This window comes from Lactuca sativa, chromosome 1 (genome assembly GCF_002870075.4).
Source record: "Lactuca sativa cultivar Salinas chromosome 1, Lsat_Salinas_v11, whole genome shotgun sequence".
Taxonomy (NCBI): domain Eukaryota; kingdom Viridiplantae; phylum Streptophyta; class Magnoliopsida; order Asterales; family Asteraceae; genus Lactuca; species Lactuca sativa.
Genome location: NC_056623.2, coordinates 85,058,635 through 85,077,737, shown reverse-complemented (window position 1 = coordinate 85,077,737; position 19,103 = coordinate 85,058,635). Strand labels below are relative to the sequence as shown.

General features: G+C 36.6%; 1 protein-coding gene across 1 annotated transcript; it reads left to right on the top strand.

Annotated features, from left to right (window-relative positions):
* The first annotated feature begins 10,199 nt into the window (after window positions 1-10,199).
* On the top strand, window positions 10,200-13,209 carry LOC111887856 (G-type lectin S-receptor-like serine/threonine-protein kinase LECRK3). Its single transcript, XM_042901761.2, has one exon. The coding sequence runs from the start codon at window positions 10,649-10,651 to the stop codon at window positions 13,028-13,030; it is 2,382 nt and encodes a 793-aa protein (XP_042757695.1). The 5' UTR covers window positions 10,200-10,648; the 3' UTR covers window positions 13,031-13,209.
* The last annotated feature ends 5,894 nt before the right edge of the window (window positions 13,210-19,103 follow it).

Genomic DNA, 19,103 nt, shown 5'->3' with positions numbered 1-19,103 from the left:
ACCTGTGACTCGCCGAGTCCAAAAGAAGAGAAATACTCAAATATGATTTACGTACCAGGAACCAGGTGCTACATCTAATCACATATGATTTATATGGAAGAAAAGGAGGATGTCTATATAAATCATATGTGATTAAATACATATAGTCACATATGATTATATACGCAAGAACAACTATTGAATCGAGAACACAAAGATAGATATTGTCCACATATATCATATGTGATTAAATTCATATAATCAAATGTGATTATATGTATCTAATCATATAGAATTTATATGGAAAATATTCATTTTCACGTTCTCGATTCAATTGTTGTTCTTGTGTATTTAATTACATTAGATTATATGCATCTAATCCGATATGATTTATGTAGAGATTATTCGTTTTGGCATTCTTGTTCAATAGTTGTTCTTGTACATATAGTAATATATGATTTATGTACAAAATATTCATTTTCATGTTTTCGATTAAATTGTTTTTCTTTTTCTACATTAATCATATGTGATTAAATACATACAATTACATATGACTAAATACATGAGAAAAAATATTGAATAAAAAATGCGAAAATGAATGTTATCAATATAAATCATATGTGATTTGATACATATAATCACATGTGATTAATTACATGAGTACAACTATTGAATCGAGAAAAAAGTAATGAATTTTGTCTACATAAATAATATGTGATTAAGTACAAATAATCACATGTGATTATATGTATTTAATCACATATGATTTATGTGGACAATATTCATTTTTGTGCTTTTAATTCAATAGCTGGTCTTGTGTATTTAATCACATATGATTTATATGAAAAAGATTTGTTTTCACGTTCTTGATTCAATAAATCATATGTGATGACATAAATATAAACACATGTAATTATATACACGAGAACAACTATTGAATCAAGAACATTAAAACAAATATGTGTCCACATTAATCAATGTGATTAAATACTTACAATCATATGTGATTAAATATATGAGAAAAATTATTGAAACGGAAACTAAAAAATGAATATTGTTCATATAAATCATATGTGATTGGATACATATAATCACATGTGATTATATGTATCTAATCACATGTGATTATATGTATCTAATTGACAAAAAACAATTATTAAATCGAGAATGCGATAATGACATTTGTCATTAAATATAACAAATCATATTTGATTAAATATATCTAATCACATGTGATTATATTTATCTAATCATGTAAGATTTATATGGACAAAAAGGAATACTTTCCATATAATTCATATGTGATTAGATACACATAATCACGTGTGACTATATACACATAATCACGGTGGTGGTGATGGTGTGTAGTGATGGTTAGTGGTGGTAGGTGGTGGTGGTGGTGAAAGGTGGTGAGGGTGACATGTAGGGTAGTGGGTGGTAATAAGGTTTGTGATTATAGTGGATGACAGGTGGTGGTACGGGTGGTAGTGATGAGGGGTGGAGACAAGTGATGGTGATAGGTGGTGGTGGTGGGTGGTTGGTGGTGGGGGTGGTGGTGCTGTATGGTGGTTTCGGTGGGTGGTGGTGGCGGGTGGTTGTGATGTGTGGTGGAGGTGGGTGGTGGTCAATGGTTTTAGTAGGTGGTGATGATGGGTGGTGGTGGTCCGTGGTGATGGGTGGTGGGTAGTGGTGATAGGTGGTTGAGGTGGATGGTGGTGATGGGTGGTGGGTGGGGGTGGTGATGATGGTGGTGGGTGGTGGTTTTGATGGGTGGTGGGTGGGGTTGATGGTGGCGAGTGGTGGTGATGGGTAGTAGTGGTCGATGGTGGTAGTGGGTGGTGGGTAGTGGTAATGGGTGGTGGAGGCGGGTGGTTGTGATGGGTGGTGGAGGCGGGTGGTTAATGGATGGTGGGTGGTGGTTCATGGTAGTGGTAGGTGGAGGTCATAATGGTGGGTGGGTGGTAGTGATGGGTGGTGGGTAGGGTTTGTGGTGGTGGTGATGGTGATGGTGGTGGACGGTGGTTGTGGTTGGCGATGATGATGTTGGTGGTGGTTTTCGTGCGTGGTGGGTGGGGATGGTGGATATGGGTAGCGGTGACGAGTGGTGGTGGTGGATGGTATTGTTTGGGTGGTGAGTGGTGTTGGTTAGTGGGGGTTTTTAATCTTTTTACTTATTTTTTATTTATATTAATAATATTTGATGATTTTAATTAAAAAAAATTGTGTGGTCAAAATTTATTCTCAAATGTTCTCGCGATAAGAAAATGTTCTCGATTGAATGCTCCTTATATATATATATATATATATATATATATATATATATATATATATATATATATATATATATATAGAGAGAGAGAGAGAGAGAGAGCTAGGTTCAGGTATTTAAAGTAATTATTGTGTTATTGTATGCATAAATGTGGACCAATCAAAATTAAACAAAAGATTAAATAATTAATTAAATAAATAAGGGTAATTTAGTAATATGATTAATAACTTCCAAAAATAATCCCTATAATCATGGTATTGAGTTTTAACCTAATCTCTCTAGTTTAAATCTCGTTCCCTCACATCCGACCGATCCCATCATGAGGAATCTCGCAGGCTGCTAATCCGTTTCTTTATGATCGGTGGTGAAGAGGGTATCTCTTGGGACTGACGAGGCCGAAGGGGGAGATCGGAAGGAGCAACGACGAAAGAAGAAGAAGTGGGTGCGACGGGGCTTTGTGGTAGATGGGAATAGCAAAGAACGAAGAATACGAGGGGAAAAGAGGTTCGTTTTCTTGGCTGGTTCGATCGTCAACAACACACGAAGAAGGAAGAAGGATTCACGAACGGAGCAGGGGAAGGACGAATGTGGTTACAGGGGGCTCTGGTGGTGCCATGGAACAAGTTCGATTTTTCAAATTTAGATTAAAATTTTTCTTTTTTGTTATTGCAATAAATTCCATCATACTTGATCTTATCGTGTTTGTGTTTAGGTTTTATATGTAGGGGTTCTGTACATACCTAGGTGTTCAACTAACATCCTATTTGATCGCATCTGTTAGTAAAACATGTCTTCTAGATTCCTGTGAGCTCTACTAGAATGGAATCTTGAATTTCGATTCTGTCAGAATAGAAACGAGAGATATCAAAGCAAAACAGAATACATATGAAACTTATAACATTCTACTGGAATGGAATCTTGAATTTCGATTCTGTCAGAATAGAATCTTGAAGATGAACATTGTATGGGATGAAGATGAACAGCGACCACCAATCTTACAAAAAAATGGATTATTCCAGCAGAATAATATACAATATTATGAAAAAAAAATATATGTAATAGTATAATCTGGTAGAATGATTTATATATTGTATTTCTTTGTTATTAATAAGTGTAACATTCATATAGAATAGCATGTAAATTTTTTTCTTTTCTAAGATTGTAATGAAATTTTTTTTAACTTGTATCCAAAATTTTGTTATTCTTTAAGAATTTCATTAAATCAAAATATATATTATGTCAGAATGTCTATTCTTGTATGGTTCAATCATATTTGTTATTTTTCAATATATTGATAAACATATTCCGTCAGAATTTTATGAATTAAGAGAATTATCATTCATACAATCATATTTTTAAAATTAATATAATCTATTTTCCCTTAAAATATGCAATTTTCCTTAAAATATGCAAATTTCCGTTATTAAAACTATATTAGTTGACTAAAATACCCTTCTAGTTAGAATAGATGGTATTTTTGAATTATATTTAATTCAATAATATGTAATAATCACTTACTTAAAATAAGTAAAATTGATTGGCCCACATTTATGCATACAATAACACAATAATTACTTTGAATAGAATAACTTAAGCCTATATAGTTCTCGCGATAAGAAAATATTCTCGATTGAATGCTCCTCATATATATATATATATATATATATATATATATATATATATATATATATATATATATATATATATATATATATATATATATATATATATAGCGGGCGACAAATCGTTTTTTTTTTTCAGAAGATAGCTTTAATGTGGCAATCAGTTTCCTTTAGATTCGAGCTAGTTCATTGAGGCCTTTTGGTAGACTATTTTGTTTCGGATAGTTCATTTCAACATATAGTTTTTAGCTAGGTGCATAGGCGGACAATACGATGAGAGTTAAATACATATTTGAAATTTCATCTGAAAGTTCATAGTTGATTTTACAATATATAAATTACAACATTCTGCAATCATGAAGTTTTGTAAATTTAGAACATGTACAATATATAATTTACAACAATCTGCAATCATGTAGCTGTTGGGTTTTGAGCATTCTAACACTCCTAAGTGTACATGCAACCCTAAATACCTTGGATCTATGTTTTCTCTATTATACATGCAAATAAGAACTTCCAAGGTATTATCCTAATCTAGCATACAAAACAATGACTATAGCAAGATAGAATACATACCTCTTTGATGTAGAAAGTCTTCATGAAGCTTGAGTGCCTAGCCCCAATAGTGTGGAAGCCTCAAATGGAATCACAATCACCAAAACACTTAGAATAACTTGAGAGAATTCTATAACTCATGAAATCGGCTAGCCCTTTCTTCTTCTCACTCTAGTAGCCGATTTGGTCAAGAATAAGATGCTTATATAGTTAGGGTTACACCATGTAAACCTTAATTGACATGGCCTTTCATTTCCATGATCCATGGGTACAAATACACCATGGAGCATCCATGGACCATCCTATGGGTTTTAGCCCAACTTGATTATCCATGGAGCATTAGCCCACTATACAAGTATGGATGATTTACACAATCAACCCATATATTTAATTAGTCTTCTTTTGATCACTTAATTAATCCTAGATTAATTCTTGATCAATACTAATTAAATAATCTTATTATTCTTATTATTAATATACTAGAACTTATAATATATTAATAACCATAAGTGTCTTATTCCTCTCATTATAGTCTATCCAAGTGCATGATGGTATGCAACCCAAATGGACCATGCGGGGTCGGGTCAAGTCTTACCAATTATAGTTATGGACTTAGACATTAATCCAACAGTAGCTTCATATGATACCATGCATTAAGCATCAAATGATTATATACGATAAATATTTGAAAACATTGTAAAATAATAAGTTGTTCATTGTACCTTATTACTCACATAAAACTTCTCTGTACACCATGTTTGATGTGTAGATTCCATCATTATCAAACGTTTTTTCTTCTAGACAAAAGAAAAACATATAATTGGTGAAGTTCTTTATATGATTTAGCTAATAAAATCTAAGATAGTTTAGCTACAACAAATTATAGAATTTCAAAATCAAGGTTCACATTCAGCAACAAATTAAAAGAAAAAGACTTTATCCCTAACTTACACATGTTTGAGACAGAAGAAAGAAAAATGAGAGAAGGAATAAGCACCCGTAGTTGTCTAACGGAATAGTAGTTGCCTCTTATTCTTTGCATTTGCATGGAATGTTCTTTCTTTTTCTTCACTTTTCCGAGAATTATAATTGATGCAGGAATAAGTGATGCAAGAACATGTATATAAACGAAAAATATATTACTATGGAAGGTGAAAAAATTAATCAAATTGTAACGACCCAATTTTCAAAACAAAATTTTCATTTTTAAATAATCAAAGCATTTCCAATAAACAACAAAATCTCAAGACAAGTGTTTTCAAATTCACAACATCAACAATTTTATTCCAAATATCAAATTTTCCCATAAAAACGCCTGAGAGAATGCATGCCGCACCATTAAGCCTTGCCTCTGCCCTTAGGCTCAGAAGTACCTGAAACAAACCAGCAAACTATAAGCTAATGCTTAGTGAGTTCCCAAGAGCATACCCCACACAATCCACATAATCCATATTAGCTATAAAAGCTACATAAACCATATAAGCCATGCATACAACATATAGGGATGCCGTGGGCTCCCCCCAGGGTCTTACTCCAGGATGCCATGGGCTCCCCACATGGTCTTACACCTAAGTGCCATGGGCTCCCCTATAGTGTTTAATAGGAAAGCCATGGGCTCCCCACATGGTCTTACATCCAGGTACCATGGGCTCCCCCATGGTCTTTAATAGGAAAGCTATGGGCTCTCCACATGGTCTTACATCCCTCCCCCATGGTCTTCCATACAAGTGTACCACTTATACAACTAGCATACCTCCTTGCATATAAATAACAATCATACCACATAACACTACGTCAACTAGTGTACCACATATCATAGAATGGGCCAACCTTGGTGCCTTCGACCCATTGGTATGGTGAGGAGACTCACATTCTCAAAATGCTGATCTAATGAGATAAGATCGGATAAGTCCCAACACGCAGCTCCAACTCAACTACCTACAATCATCATGTGACTAGTTTTGTCAAAATTTCGGAATACCAAAATACCCTCAAGGTCAAACTTGGTCAACCCTGGTCAAAGTCCAAGTCAACAGTCAAGGCCAACAGCCCAAGTTGACCCTAACTCGTCGAGGGCATCTAGCAACTCATTGAGTTCCTTCAGAGTCTAGAAAACCGAGACAAACCCTATCCAACTCTCCGAGTTTTCCCATCAACTTGGCGAGTTCACTCAATATCTAGTAGATGGGGGAAACCCGATCCAACTCATCGAGTTGCCATGACAGCTCGTCGAGTTTCCCCCTGTTTGCTTATTCGGATGATATGTTGATTGCATGGACTCTAAGGCTTAGATCTGAAACCTAAAGGTGTCTAGAAGGAAAAAGTTCCCAACTTTATCCTCTAGAACCACTCTGAATGCTCTAAAGCCCTTAACAAAGGTTGGAAATCTCAAAAGCTTAGCCATGTGGTTCAAAACTTTAGGGATCTGGAATCCCTCCTTTCCAAAAGAGGTTCTAATCCTCAAAACGTTCCAAAGATGGCGAATTTATGGACATGCATGTCCAATGCATGTCTTGATGTCAAAATGGCCAAAGAATGAAAATATACTCTAAAATCCATGCATGGCATCCGTGCTTGACCAAAAGCTAGATCTAGCCCACTATGGGACCATTATGCCCTGGAGATTCATAAAGTTGCAAACTTTATGAACCCCATGCATGCAATCGACAAGAATGATAGGAAATGAAGAGTAAACTCAAGATCTAGTAATACTCTTAGATACAAATTGAATCTTGAGTGCTTACAATAGCCCACAAGATGGCAAGCTCAAGAGTGAGGGTTTGTTTGCTGGATCTTCTCCTTCTCTCTATCTTCTTCTTCTTAAGCTCCAAAATTCACTCTAGTTCACAATATGAGAGAAAATAGAGATTAGTGTTTAGCACTGACGTTCTTAAGGTTTGGAGGCTGATGGAAGATCAACCTCAAGGTTTTAAGGAGATTATATAGGGTGCAAAACCTAAAATTTAGTGTTTTCCTATACAGCGCCTACTCGTCGAGTAGGCCCTAAATCCCGCGTCCAAAATCGATCTCTACTCGTCGAGTTCGACTCCCCAATTCGTCGAGTCACCGTACAAAACCCTAAAAACTTAGAAAATCAAATGATATCTGGAACAGGCGTTACACAAATAATTAAATCATACAAAATTTATGCCAAATCGTCTCCAAGTTGAAAGAGATTTGAAATTATGTTTGTCTTGCTTTTTCAAGTTGTATGTTTTAGCTTGGAGCATTGCTTTTTTTTAATTCATGTTCATATAGTTGTTCAAAATTAAAACAAATGAGATGCGAATTGCAAAAAAATATACATGAAACATTTATTATATATGCATCACATCTGATTCATGCAATTGACATAAAAACAAAAATTGAAGTATAATTCAAACAAAGAGCAACCAAACACACCTTCTTATAATGATTAAAGGAATCAAGATTGACAAATTTATCGTCAAAAAGCATAGAAACAATCTGAACAAAAATCCACACATTGTATGACACATTGAACAAATCCATAAAAGGGAAACAAACAAAGTAAAAACATGAAGAAATTCTTGAACTACCCACCTCGATTCGGTCATTGGTAGCAACTTTGTGAAGAGCAGAATGATGATCACCGATGACCGTTTGTTAAATAAGATCAGGACCTCTCTCCAAAACACTCCTTACAAATAACAAAATAGTTGAAGAACTATCAGAAATTTGCCTATATTAATAAGAACCGAGTAGTGTGTGTGCTTGGAGAGATTAATTAAGTTGGGATACTCTCGTCATTCATCAGGACTTGTTGGATCACTTTGTTGTGTTGGATAGGCTGCATCAAGAAGAAATGTAAACACCAAAACCCTTCCCCTTTGTTGAAATGACCTGTCTTTATAGAAAGTAACAACAACAAGAAGCAATTTAGAGCAAGTGTACACAAAACTACATTTACAAATTACAAGAATGACGATTATCTTAGTTTTAGATCAATTCTTGTTGACTAAAACCCAAAATTGAAAAGAAGAAAGTTTATTTTACCAAAAGCCGTATCAGGATTGAAAGCTTTCAGTAGATGATAGTAATGGGGTTTTAGTTTTATATGTCAATAATGGGATAAAAATTAGGAGAACGGGGAATAATTTACCAGAAGACGACAACGATCATCGTAGGAGTCCATTCCTCTCCTCCTCCATCGTCATCATCATCATCATCACCATCGATAGAGAGAAAGAGAAAGAGAGAAAGAAAGCGAAAGAGAGAGAAGAGGGCAACTAATGAGTGGTGCAATGGTGTTAGCTGGATTAGTGTTTCAAAAGTTCGATCTTCATTACCATTTCCTTGAACAGAGACATAGGTGCACCGTCTGAATTTTTTTTTGTCATTGATCGGGTGGCAATTGTGGTTTAGATTCGAGAAACAGGGGGGGGGGGGGGGGAGAGAGAGAGAGAGAAAGAGAAAGGAAGTTCGTGAGTCATGAGAGGTGTGATGACGTTGGTTAGATTAGGGTTTGAAAAGTTGGATATTCATTACAATTTTCCTGAGCAGAAACACATGTGCGATTGTAGTTTTAAGAAGAGAAACAGAGGTCGAAAAGATTAATGGAGGAAAGGATGGCTGGTGACCTATTCTAGGTTGTAACGGCGGCATGAGGAGGGTGGTGGTACCGGAGGGTTGCCGGAAACTGGAGATCGTAAGGAGAGAGACAGAAGAGATGTAGGTTTGAGGGCATTGAAGGTGTATAGAGGAGGTTAGGGTTTAGTGCTTTCAAGATCTAGAGATAGTGTAAAGATACAATGAGGTACATTGTTAGATGTAAAGCTTCATAAGGTTGCTCGTTATGTTGTAATGGGTATACCTCTTAAATTTCAAGAAATATCTAAAATGTTATATATATATATATATATATATATATATATATATATATATATATATATATATATATATATATATATATAAACAATGTGGTACGGTGCAGTTTGAACCGCAAATTTGTAACTATAAACCACAAATCGCACCGCAAAATGCAGTTTATAAAAATTACACACCGCAAACCGCCTCACAAACGTTGAAAACCGCATTATGCGGTGTAGACGGTTTGTACGGTTTATGCAGTTTTGTGCACAACCCTAACAATAACTATAAAATTACATGTGACGAAATCAATATGAAAGTGATAAGTGACAAAAAGATTTTTATTTATTAGCGATTATTATTATTATTATTATTATTATTATTATTATTATTATTATTGTTGTTGTTGTTGTTGTTGTTGGAACCAAAATTTTCTTTCTTTATATAGTTTTATTTCAACCCCTAATTATAGTGTGCTTGTGTTCCTACTTAGCCATGAGGTCCGGTCGTTTATATGTCGTGTATATGACAGAATAAGAGAAGCCCTAGTGAGACTTTCCTTGTTCATGGATTATTATCTCGTTGAAAGAGTCCTAATGGATTATTACCTAATTGAAAATTTCTTAATTCACTGAATATTCCAACCTAGAGAACTAGGATGCATGATTAACATATATGGGTCATAAAATATGTTTGGAAAGCCTTTCCAATTCAACTTTACTTTGTGGTCCTCGACACAGACAGAAATAATAAAATAAGGTAAGAAAGACTAATTAGTTAACTTAATTACAACTACAGTCATTTAGTGCAATGGTAGCCATACACCTGTTTCATGGCATCAATAATGGAAAACAGATTAATCTCTGCTGTAAGGTGAGGATGATTTCACGCCAATTTTATATATGTAATTTTCATCAAGACAAATACTTATTCAGGAGTCTTCCTACGGATTCACGTATCTCTTTTTCAGTTCAAGTCTTACCATCTTTTCACGACTTTGACTACTGACGATTAATAGCAACTCATGCTATAAGTTTAAGTTGAAAATTGAAAATTTATCACTGTTTTTAGCAGCCTCAGGAGTGTTTGGTATTCGATGTTGACAGTTTGATGTTATTTATTAGATTACGTTCTTTCGATGGTGTAAGATGATTGGTTTTCTTGATTAATCTCCAATCAATACATGGAAACTGGTCAAGATAACTACGAGGTTCAAGAAAACCAGCTAAACGTTATTCAACAGGAGTAATCTCTATCTCCTTCCATAAAGGATTTGCAGTAGGAGGAAGCATGTAGAATCCAGTTGTCTTTCACTTATCCTGATTCCCATATCTTTTTCTTCTTCAAGCTAGTCCCACAGTTTTTTACTATTGTGCTTCCATTCTATCTCTTTTCAATGCAACGAGTCCCGTATCTCATTCTCTTAACTCTTTTCCTACCACATTTAGTTATCGCACAGCAAACAAACCGTTTTGTATCTGTTGGAGCAACACTCACAGCTACAAACGATGCCATGCCATGGCTCTCACCTTCTGGAGATTTTGCCTTCGGTTTCCAACTTATTCAAGGTCAAAATAACTTCTTGTTATCCATATGGTTTGACAAGATACCTGAGAAAACCATCATCTGGTATCCAGAAGGAGGTCCTACAGTGCCTAGAGGGTCGAAAATCGAGCTAATAAATGGACGTGGACTCGTTCTGAGTGATACTCAAGGCAAGGATGTATGGACTTCTGGGTCGACTTCAGATATTGCATATGGTGTCATGAATGATACAGGTAACTTTGTGATTGTTGGTAATGAATCTCGCAAGATATGGGATAGTTTCGAATTTCCATCAGATACTATGTTGCCCACTCAGGTTATGGAGAAAGGTGGAGAGATTTACTCAAAAATGAGTAGAACTAACTTCTCCAGAGGAAGGTTTCAGCTACGTCTGCTTGAAGATGGGAACCTCGTTCTTAATACTCGAGATATATCAACCAATTATGCTTATCCTTCATACTATGCCACTAAAACTGGTGATCTCTCCAATCAGTCGAATTCTGTTGAACAGCTGATCTTTGATGGAGTAGGATACTTGTATTTATTGAGAAGAAATGGCAGCAAATTTGATCTTACTCCAAGCCAGGAACTTCCATTTGGAGACTATTATCACAGAGTTACGCTCGATTTTGATGGGGTTTTTACCCAATACTATCACTCCAGGGATTCCACTGATAATTCAAGCTGGGAACGTGTATGGTCATATCCAGAAAACATATGCCTTAGTTTCCTTGCGTCTGAAGGAAGTGGGGCATGTGGATATAATAATGTCTGCAGCCTTGATCAGAATAATCGACCTAAGTGTGAGTGCCCAAGAGGGTTTTCATTGCTTGATCCCAATGATCCATATGGTGATTGCAAACCATATTTCTTTCCAAACTGTGACAAAGGTGCCTCAAATAAAGAAGATATCGATTTTGTGGAACTCAAGGATATTGATTGGCCAACATCTGACTATGTCATCATGAACCCAACTAGTGAAGTTGACTGCAAAAACTCCTGCTTAAATGATTGTTTTTGCGCTGTTGCAATTTACAGAGGCAATAAATGTTGGAAGAAGAAGCTTCCACTCTCCAATGGAAAGGTTGATGTTTCACTTAATGTGAAAGCTTTCGTGAAATCTCGGAAAGGTGATCTTCCTCTTGAAAACCCTCCTCATTTTTCTGGAAGCAAGAAGAATCGGCAAAGTTTGATAATCGTGGGTGCGTCCCTCCTTGGTACCTCTGTTTTTGTAAACATCATATTGTTTCTTGTCATTTGTCTTGGTATCTTTCTAGTCTACAAGAAAAACACTAGCAAACTGAATCCAGATTCTGAAACGAATCTGATTCGATTTAAATATCAACAGCTTGTTCATTCTACTAATGGGTTTAAAGATGAACTTGGGAGAGGAGCTTTTGGAATAGTCTACAAAGGGGTAATGGGGACAAACACTGTGGCAGTGAAGAAGTTGAATCAAATGGCTCAAGATGGTGAGAAGGAATTCAGAACCGAAGTCAATGCCATTGCAAGGACTCATCACAGAAATTTGGTTCAGTTGCTTGGCTTTTGTGATGATGGTGAACATCGGTTGCTAGTTTATGAGTACATGAGTAATGGTACTTTGGCCAGCTTTCTATTTGGAGAAATGAGACCAAGTTGGAATCATCGGTGCCATATAGCATTAGGCATTGCAAAGGCACTTTCGTACCTTCATGAAGAATGTAGCACTCAGATCATCCATTGTGACATTAAGCCTCAGAATATACTTCTTGATGAGTATTATAATGCTCGTATTTCTGACTTTGGACTAGCGAAGCTTTTGGTGATGAATCAAAGTCGAACAAATACTGACATTCGAGGTACGAAAGGATATGTGGCTCCAGAGTGGTTTAGAAACGCTCCAGTCACACTAAAAGTTGATGTCTATAGCTTTGGTGTGTTGTTACTAGAGATTATTTCATGTCGAAAGAGTGTCAAAGAAAATGAGAGTGGTAATGAATATGAAGCAATCTTGACTGATTGGGCATGGGATTGCTATCAGGAAGGTAGATTGGATTTGCTTGTTGAGAATGATTTGGAGGCTCTTGATGACTATAAGAAGCTAAAAGTGTTTGTGATGGTTGGACTTTGGTGTGTACAAGAAAACCCTTTGTTGAGGCCAACCATGAGGAAGGTCATTCAGATGCTTGAAGGGGTTGTTGAAGTGACTGAACCTTCATGCCCGTTCCCTTTCTCTCTTACCTTAGGTTAATCTTGAACTGGTTTTACATTTCTTGTTTAGAATAAATTCAGTTTATTCCTATATAGTTGAAGAGTCTAATCAAGTAGCAGATAAAGATATTACATTTGATGTTTGTTTCTGTGACATTTATATCTGTTGAATATTCTATGTTAGAATCTAAGGGTGGAGTTGCTTAAACACACCCTCGTTGAGCAGCCAGTTTTGCTTGGGTTGAGTTTGATTTTGATCAAACCCTCTGTGCCAAGATTATTACACAGTTTTTTTGCAAAAATAGATTGAAAATAGAAACCCTTTGTAAAAATGGGTTGATTCTTATTTGATTTGCAAAAATAAGTTTTTTTTTTTTTTTTTTTTTTTTTTTTTTTTTTTTTTTTTTTTTTTTTTTGTGTCCCGTCATAAAAAACAAAAGCAAACCTATTAATATATAATTTTCCATTTTGGCCCTTAAACTTTCATAATAATCCCACAACTTATATATTATTTAATTTTTATATCTTTAATTTTTTAAGTTTATATTTTAATCTTTATTACATATAATATATACGTTTATTATTCAAATTACATAATCGGAAATGTAAATATAAAATATTTCTTTTTAATCTTATATATATATATATATATATATATATATATATATATATATATATATATATATATAATTTTTATGTCAAATTATTTGTAGAAAAAAAAAACCAAAGTCATTGAATTGTCATTATTTATCTGGAAAGTCGATGTATGAGTTGTCACTATCTACATGCAAAAGTAGATGTCTTAATTGTCACTGTCCACATGTAAAAGTAAAAGCATGAATTGTCACTTTCATCTAAAAATGTCACACCCCAAAACCGGAACGGCAGAAGCGTTCTGGGGTGGATGACGTCATGTCAAGTATCACAACACATGCATTATAGTAATCAAAGTACACAAAACATTGCATTAATAGTAACAGTTTTACAAGGTTACATTACAATACATCGAAGTAATACAAGTAAATATAAGTAAGTACGACATGGCACTAAGCTGTCTTCATCAACAGCTCCGGGGATGTACCTGTCTAATGCTAACCTGAGAATACAAGTTATTTGAAAAGCGAGTATCAGCATGCTGGTGAGTTCATAAGCATTTAGTCACGTTATCATTCAAATAACTTTAATAAAAGTAGTAGTTTAAGAGATTACAGTGTATTAGAGTTCCTTCCAGAAAATCCTATATTTTCTTTAATAAAAGCAGCCTTCTACCAAGACTGGTCAGTGTTATGTGGTAAAAAGTAGTTTTCCGTAAAATGCTATCATTATCAAAATACTGAATTTGATTATTGAGGAAAGCAAACGACATCAGGGAATAACATATGCCTCAGCAGTGAGGACTGCTGACTAAGGCAAGGATTCATAGACTCCAGAAAAGTATCGAACGAACGACACGCCTGGTTCAGTCTAACAAGTGGAGGCACAGACCCCAGAAGGTACCAAATGAAAGGTACAGCTGGTAAGGTCTCAAACAGTGAATACAGACCCCAGACAGTATCAAATGAGATATACGTCTTGTAAGGTCAAAACAGTGAATAGAGTGAAAGTAGTGGATACAGTGAATACAGTGGATACAGACCCCAGACATCATCAAATGAATGATGCGTCTAGTAAGGTCTAAATCAGAGAAAACAGACCCCAGACAGTATCAAATGAAAGATACGTCTAGTGAGATCAAAACAGTGTGACTCTGAAAATGAATAACCAGCATACAATGTAAATTGCCGATGAAACACCATTACCTTAAAGCCATGAATTATAAGGTAACCCGGGATACTCGTAACCATACTGACTAGAGTTCCAGACGCCCTACAAGCGTCTATAAGATGTGACATTTGTCACCCGTTGGCTTGGTAGGTCGGGACTGTAGCTAGCAGTCTGGGTGCGCGGTTGTCAATCCCATATAGATCTATACACACAATGTCCGCTCTCCCTACAGGAGACTCTGGTTACCAACTAGACGACGGAGAAGGCCGTGTCCTGAAGATGCATCCCAAATAGTGGGTAGAGACTTCCCAATAGTGGGTTTCTAATGTAAGTGCTGAACTAGAGGTAGAGACTCATAACTGAACTGACTGAAGTAAACCCATATGTCTATGCTTGTGTACATAATATATAACTAATGAATCAAACGACCTTCGGATGGACATCCGATCCCACCAGACCACATCTCAACGAAGAAAAGGAAATAGGGCGGACAAGCCTTCCTAATACCTTCAATCATTATTTATATGCATCTATACAAGCACATACATACATCTAACTACGTTTGAGTGTGTATCAAGTGGAATCATATCGTGAAGTATAAGTGGGTAGTGTGGAATAACCGACTTGTGAAGTATAAGCGTACAGTGAAATATCCGAGTCGTGAAGTATAAGCGTACGGTGGAATATCCGAGTCGTGAAGTATAAGTGTACAGAGTGGGATAATCGAATCGTGAAGTATAAATGTACCAAGTATAAGTGTATCACGAAGTGGAAACGACAACTGATGAAGTAAAAGCGTCTATCAAGTATAAGAGGCTACAAGTATAAGCGATATAGAGACAATAACCGGTATAAGCGTATCACGAAGAAATGCGTTATCAAGTAGGAGTTTTAAATAAGTAAAAGCGAAGCAGCAGTAACAAACAAGTAAAAGTATACATCGTAAAAGGAACTTTGATGAAAACCTTGGAAACCTCTATATTAAATCGTGTTTGGTGTTCTTGGTAAAATAAGTTTGAAAGCCTTTAAAACCTTTGGAACCTTTATAAACTAGTTTAAAATGAATTTAGATAAAACAACATAAGTAAGAGTTTTGAAACAATTGAAAACCTTTATAGTGTCCTACTCGGTAAAACAGTGTAAAGTGTGGTAAAATCTTGTGCATGCGGGTTATCAATCACATATGATTGATATGATAACTAACATGTTTAACTTGTATTCCCCCCTATAAAACATGTAAAAACATTAAAAGGTTCATTCAGGGGTATGAACTCACCTGGTGCAAGTAGGTCCGACGAAGGTGCCGTTTGGGCGTTCGGTGTCACGTAAGGACTCGAACACACTCAATGACCTATATAACATATGATAACATATGTTCACATACAATTAGTATATTTAATACTAATTAAACAAGTATACGCACTCAAAGGAGCGGAAAACACTTTAGATAAGTGTTTGGGTGTCCCGGGTAGCGTTTAAAGGTGTGTATGACCTAGGAATGGAGTTTACTCTCCGAGAGTAAACCCTTAACACTTAGTTTACGGCCCAGGGACTACTCACAATGAGTTTACAGCTGTAAACTCATGGTGAGGGGTTCTAGTGTGTTTAAGGCTTCTAGCTTGCTCATGGAATTATCCTAAGTCCAAAACCATAAAGTGTGAATGAGTTTAAGGTCTTTAAGGGCTCTATTAGGGAGTTTACGGCCCAGGGACAACTCCTAAGGGAGTTTACGGCCGTAAACTCTCATACCTTGAGTTTTGTGAAGTTTCAAGCCCTTATATCACTTCTAGTAATTATTCAAGGCTATAGGGGTGTTTGGGGTTCCAAGAGGGCACTCCTTTAGAGTTTATGGTCCAAATGACTAACCTTTGAGAGTTTACGGCCGTAAGCTCTATGGCTTGGCCGTGAACTCTCATACACCCACCATTCTTTGAGTTTAAGCCTTTAAATCCTTCCTAGCATTTTATAGAAATAGTCTAAGGTCATTTGGGGGGCAAAAACCATATTTTTGGCACATTTAGGGGTGTTTACGGCCTTGGTACATACTTGGGACGTAAACTCCCTTTTCTCCCTCATTTCATTATTGTGTTTTAATGGTCTAAACCCAAAATACTAAGTCCCTAAATTATGTATTAAGCCCAAGGGTGGTTTGGGAGTGATTTTGGGACATTTAGACATGATTAAGAGGTGTTTACAGCCTAAGCAAGTGCTTGGGCCGTAAACTCTCTTTTATGCCCTAAAATAATGTGATTTAATGTTTAAACACTCCTAGGCAAATCCCTTGATTTATTTCCAAGCCATTAGGGACATTCTTGAGTCATTTTGGCCATCTTTTGGGGGTTTACGGCCTAAGGAGGCACTTAGGCCGTAAACTCCTTTTTCATGTCTCAATCTTGTGATTTTTAGGCTAAAAAGACAATAATGTACGCATAGAACAAGTTAGGGTTGACAGTCTTACGTTTAGGAGTCGGAAATCGCGGTTTTTGAGTCGAAAACGAGCCTAGAGAGAGAGAGAGAGAGTATAGAGAGAGAGAGAGGGTGGAAAAGCTCCAAATGGAGTTTACTCCCCTTTATATATGGGTGGGAGTTGGAGCTCAGTGGAATTCTATCCAATACTGTCGTTATACGGGGCTTTTGGTCGCACCCGATTTAGTGGTCGTAATAATAAAACTTAAAATTTTCCAAATAAATGGAAATGTGTGTCCTGTGTTTTTATTTCCTTTTATCACGACTTAACGGCATATTAAATGTAAACAAATGAGATGTTTATTAAATTGACGACCTCTAATTAACGGAACTTTTATAAACTAGAATATTCCGTTAACGGTAACGGGAAAATGTAACGGGACAACTTGGGTTGTCACATCATCCCCCTGTTAGAGGGAATTTGTGGCCAAGTAGAGGTAAGAGTGTACTTCCTATATGGTTTGTCCTCGCATTCCCCAGTGAATTTTAGTCTGTGCTTGTCATTCCAACAAACCTTCATGTACGGAATGCGGATTTCGTCTCGTGTAACTAGTGGGTTCTAGCTGGTGTATCTAAAAGGTTAGGGTTCTCAATGGATTCTATCAAGATGAGTGAGGCACGAAGAGTGATGTCGGGCAATTGCACATCAAGTCTAAGAAGTGGATCGATCGAGTATGAATCCTGTGGTATATCCGAAGGTAGTAGTGGCTTGAAAAGGGTTGGACCATGTCTCCATGAGGGTTATCGGATGGTCCTAAGCTCTCAGAATGGTAGAGCTTTTCAGTACTTAGAACATAGTGTACTTCTATGGCAAGATCATCACTGGCGTGATCGCCATTCCGAAGTTCCTAACGTTCTCACTCGTACTGGATGTGTGTCCTTCAGGTTGGTTCTTAGGAATCTCGAGTGGTCTTTGGTTTCGCGTTTCCTATCAACTGGCTGATAGAGACTTTCTAGATCGTCGAGTGGGTTGCGTGACTATGGTTATTCGTTTGCTATCGAGTGTTTATCTCAATCTTGTGCAAAATGAATCTGCACTAAGGGATCTTGAGATACGGAAACCCTGCAGGTCGGGGAGATAGGGTTTCACTAGACAAGCGTTGGACTATCTCGGGAGGTGGTTCTACTATCTCTGTGTGAGGTAGTATTCGTGGAACACCTAATAGTCCAAGGATTCTCCAAGACTTTGGTTTATTTCGGTGCGGAAAGCGCATGTTCCTGCATAAACCTTCGACTAACACCAAGGCAGGCGTCAAGTCTATAATCTCTTCGGGATCTGGGTCATGAGGCTCAATGCAATCACTTTCGCACTTGATCAAGTATTCTTGGCCGCGAAGGTTATCTTATGGTTCTTGGTATCCTAGTGTTCACTTCGGAGAATGTATTTTATTGTCTACAGGGCGACGACGATTTCCTCCATGCAAGAGGGTGGAGGATGATAGGCACTATTTGTCTATAACAGGGTGGACGAAGTGCCTGAGTAGTGCAAACATCTACTGCAACTACTCTTCCGAAGGTTCTGAGTTTCCTCTATCTAGGTCAAATCTAGTGAGTATAGAGTCTCATCACTCGGGACTTTAATAGCTCAACTCGTAGCGATTCTCTTGACTCCAGCTCCTATTTTATGGAATAGGGTGAAGGGCTTTTCTAAGAGGTTCGTGGTAGAGCTCATGCTTAGCCTAACCACCAATACTTGGTGTATGCAAGCAGTTGACAATTGAGGTCAGCAGGATGTTCAGCTGTGCGACTCCACCCCAAACCCACAACCCAACGAGGAACAGGGAGTAGGGAGGAAACACACACCTTAAATCTTTTTGATCTCAATTATATGCCACCTTTATGCATATGCTTAGTTATAGTGGTTAGTCTCATGAGTTCGTTTC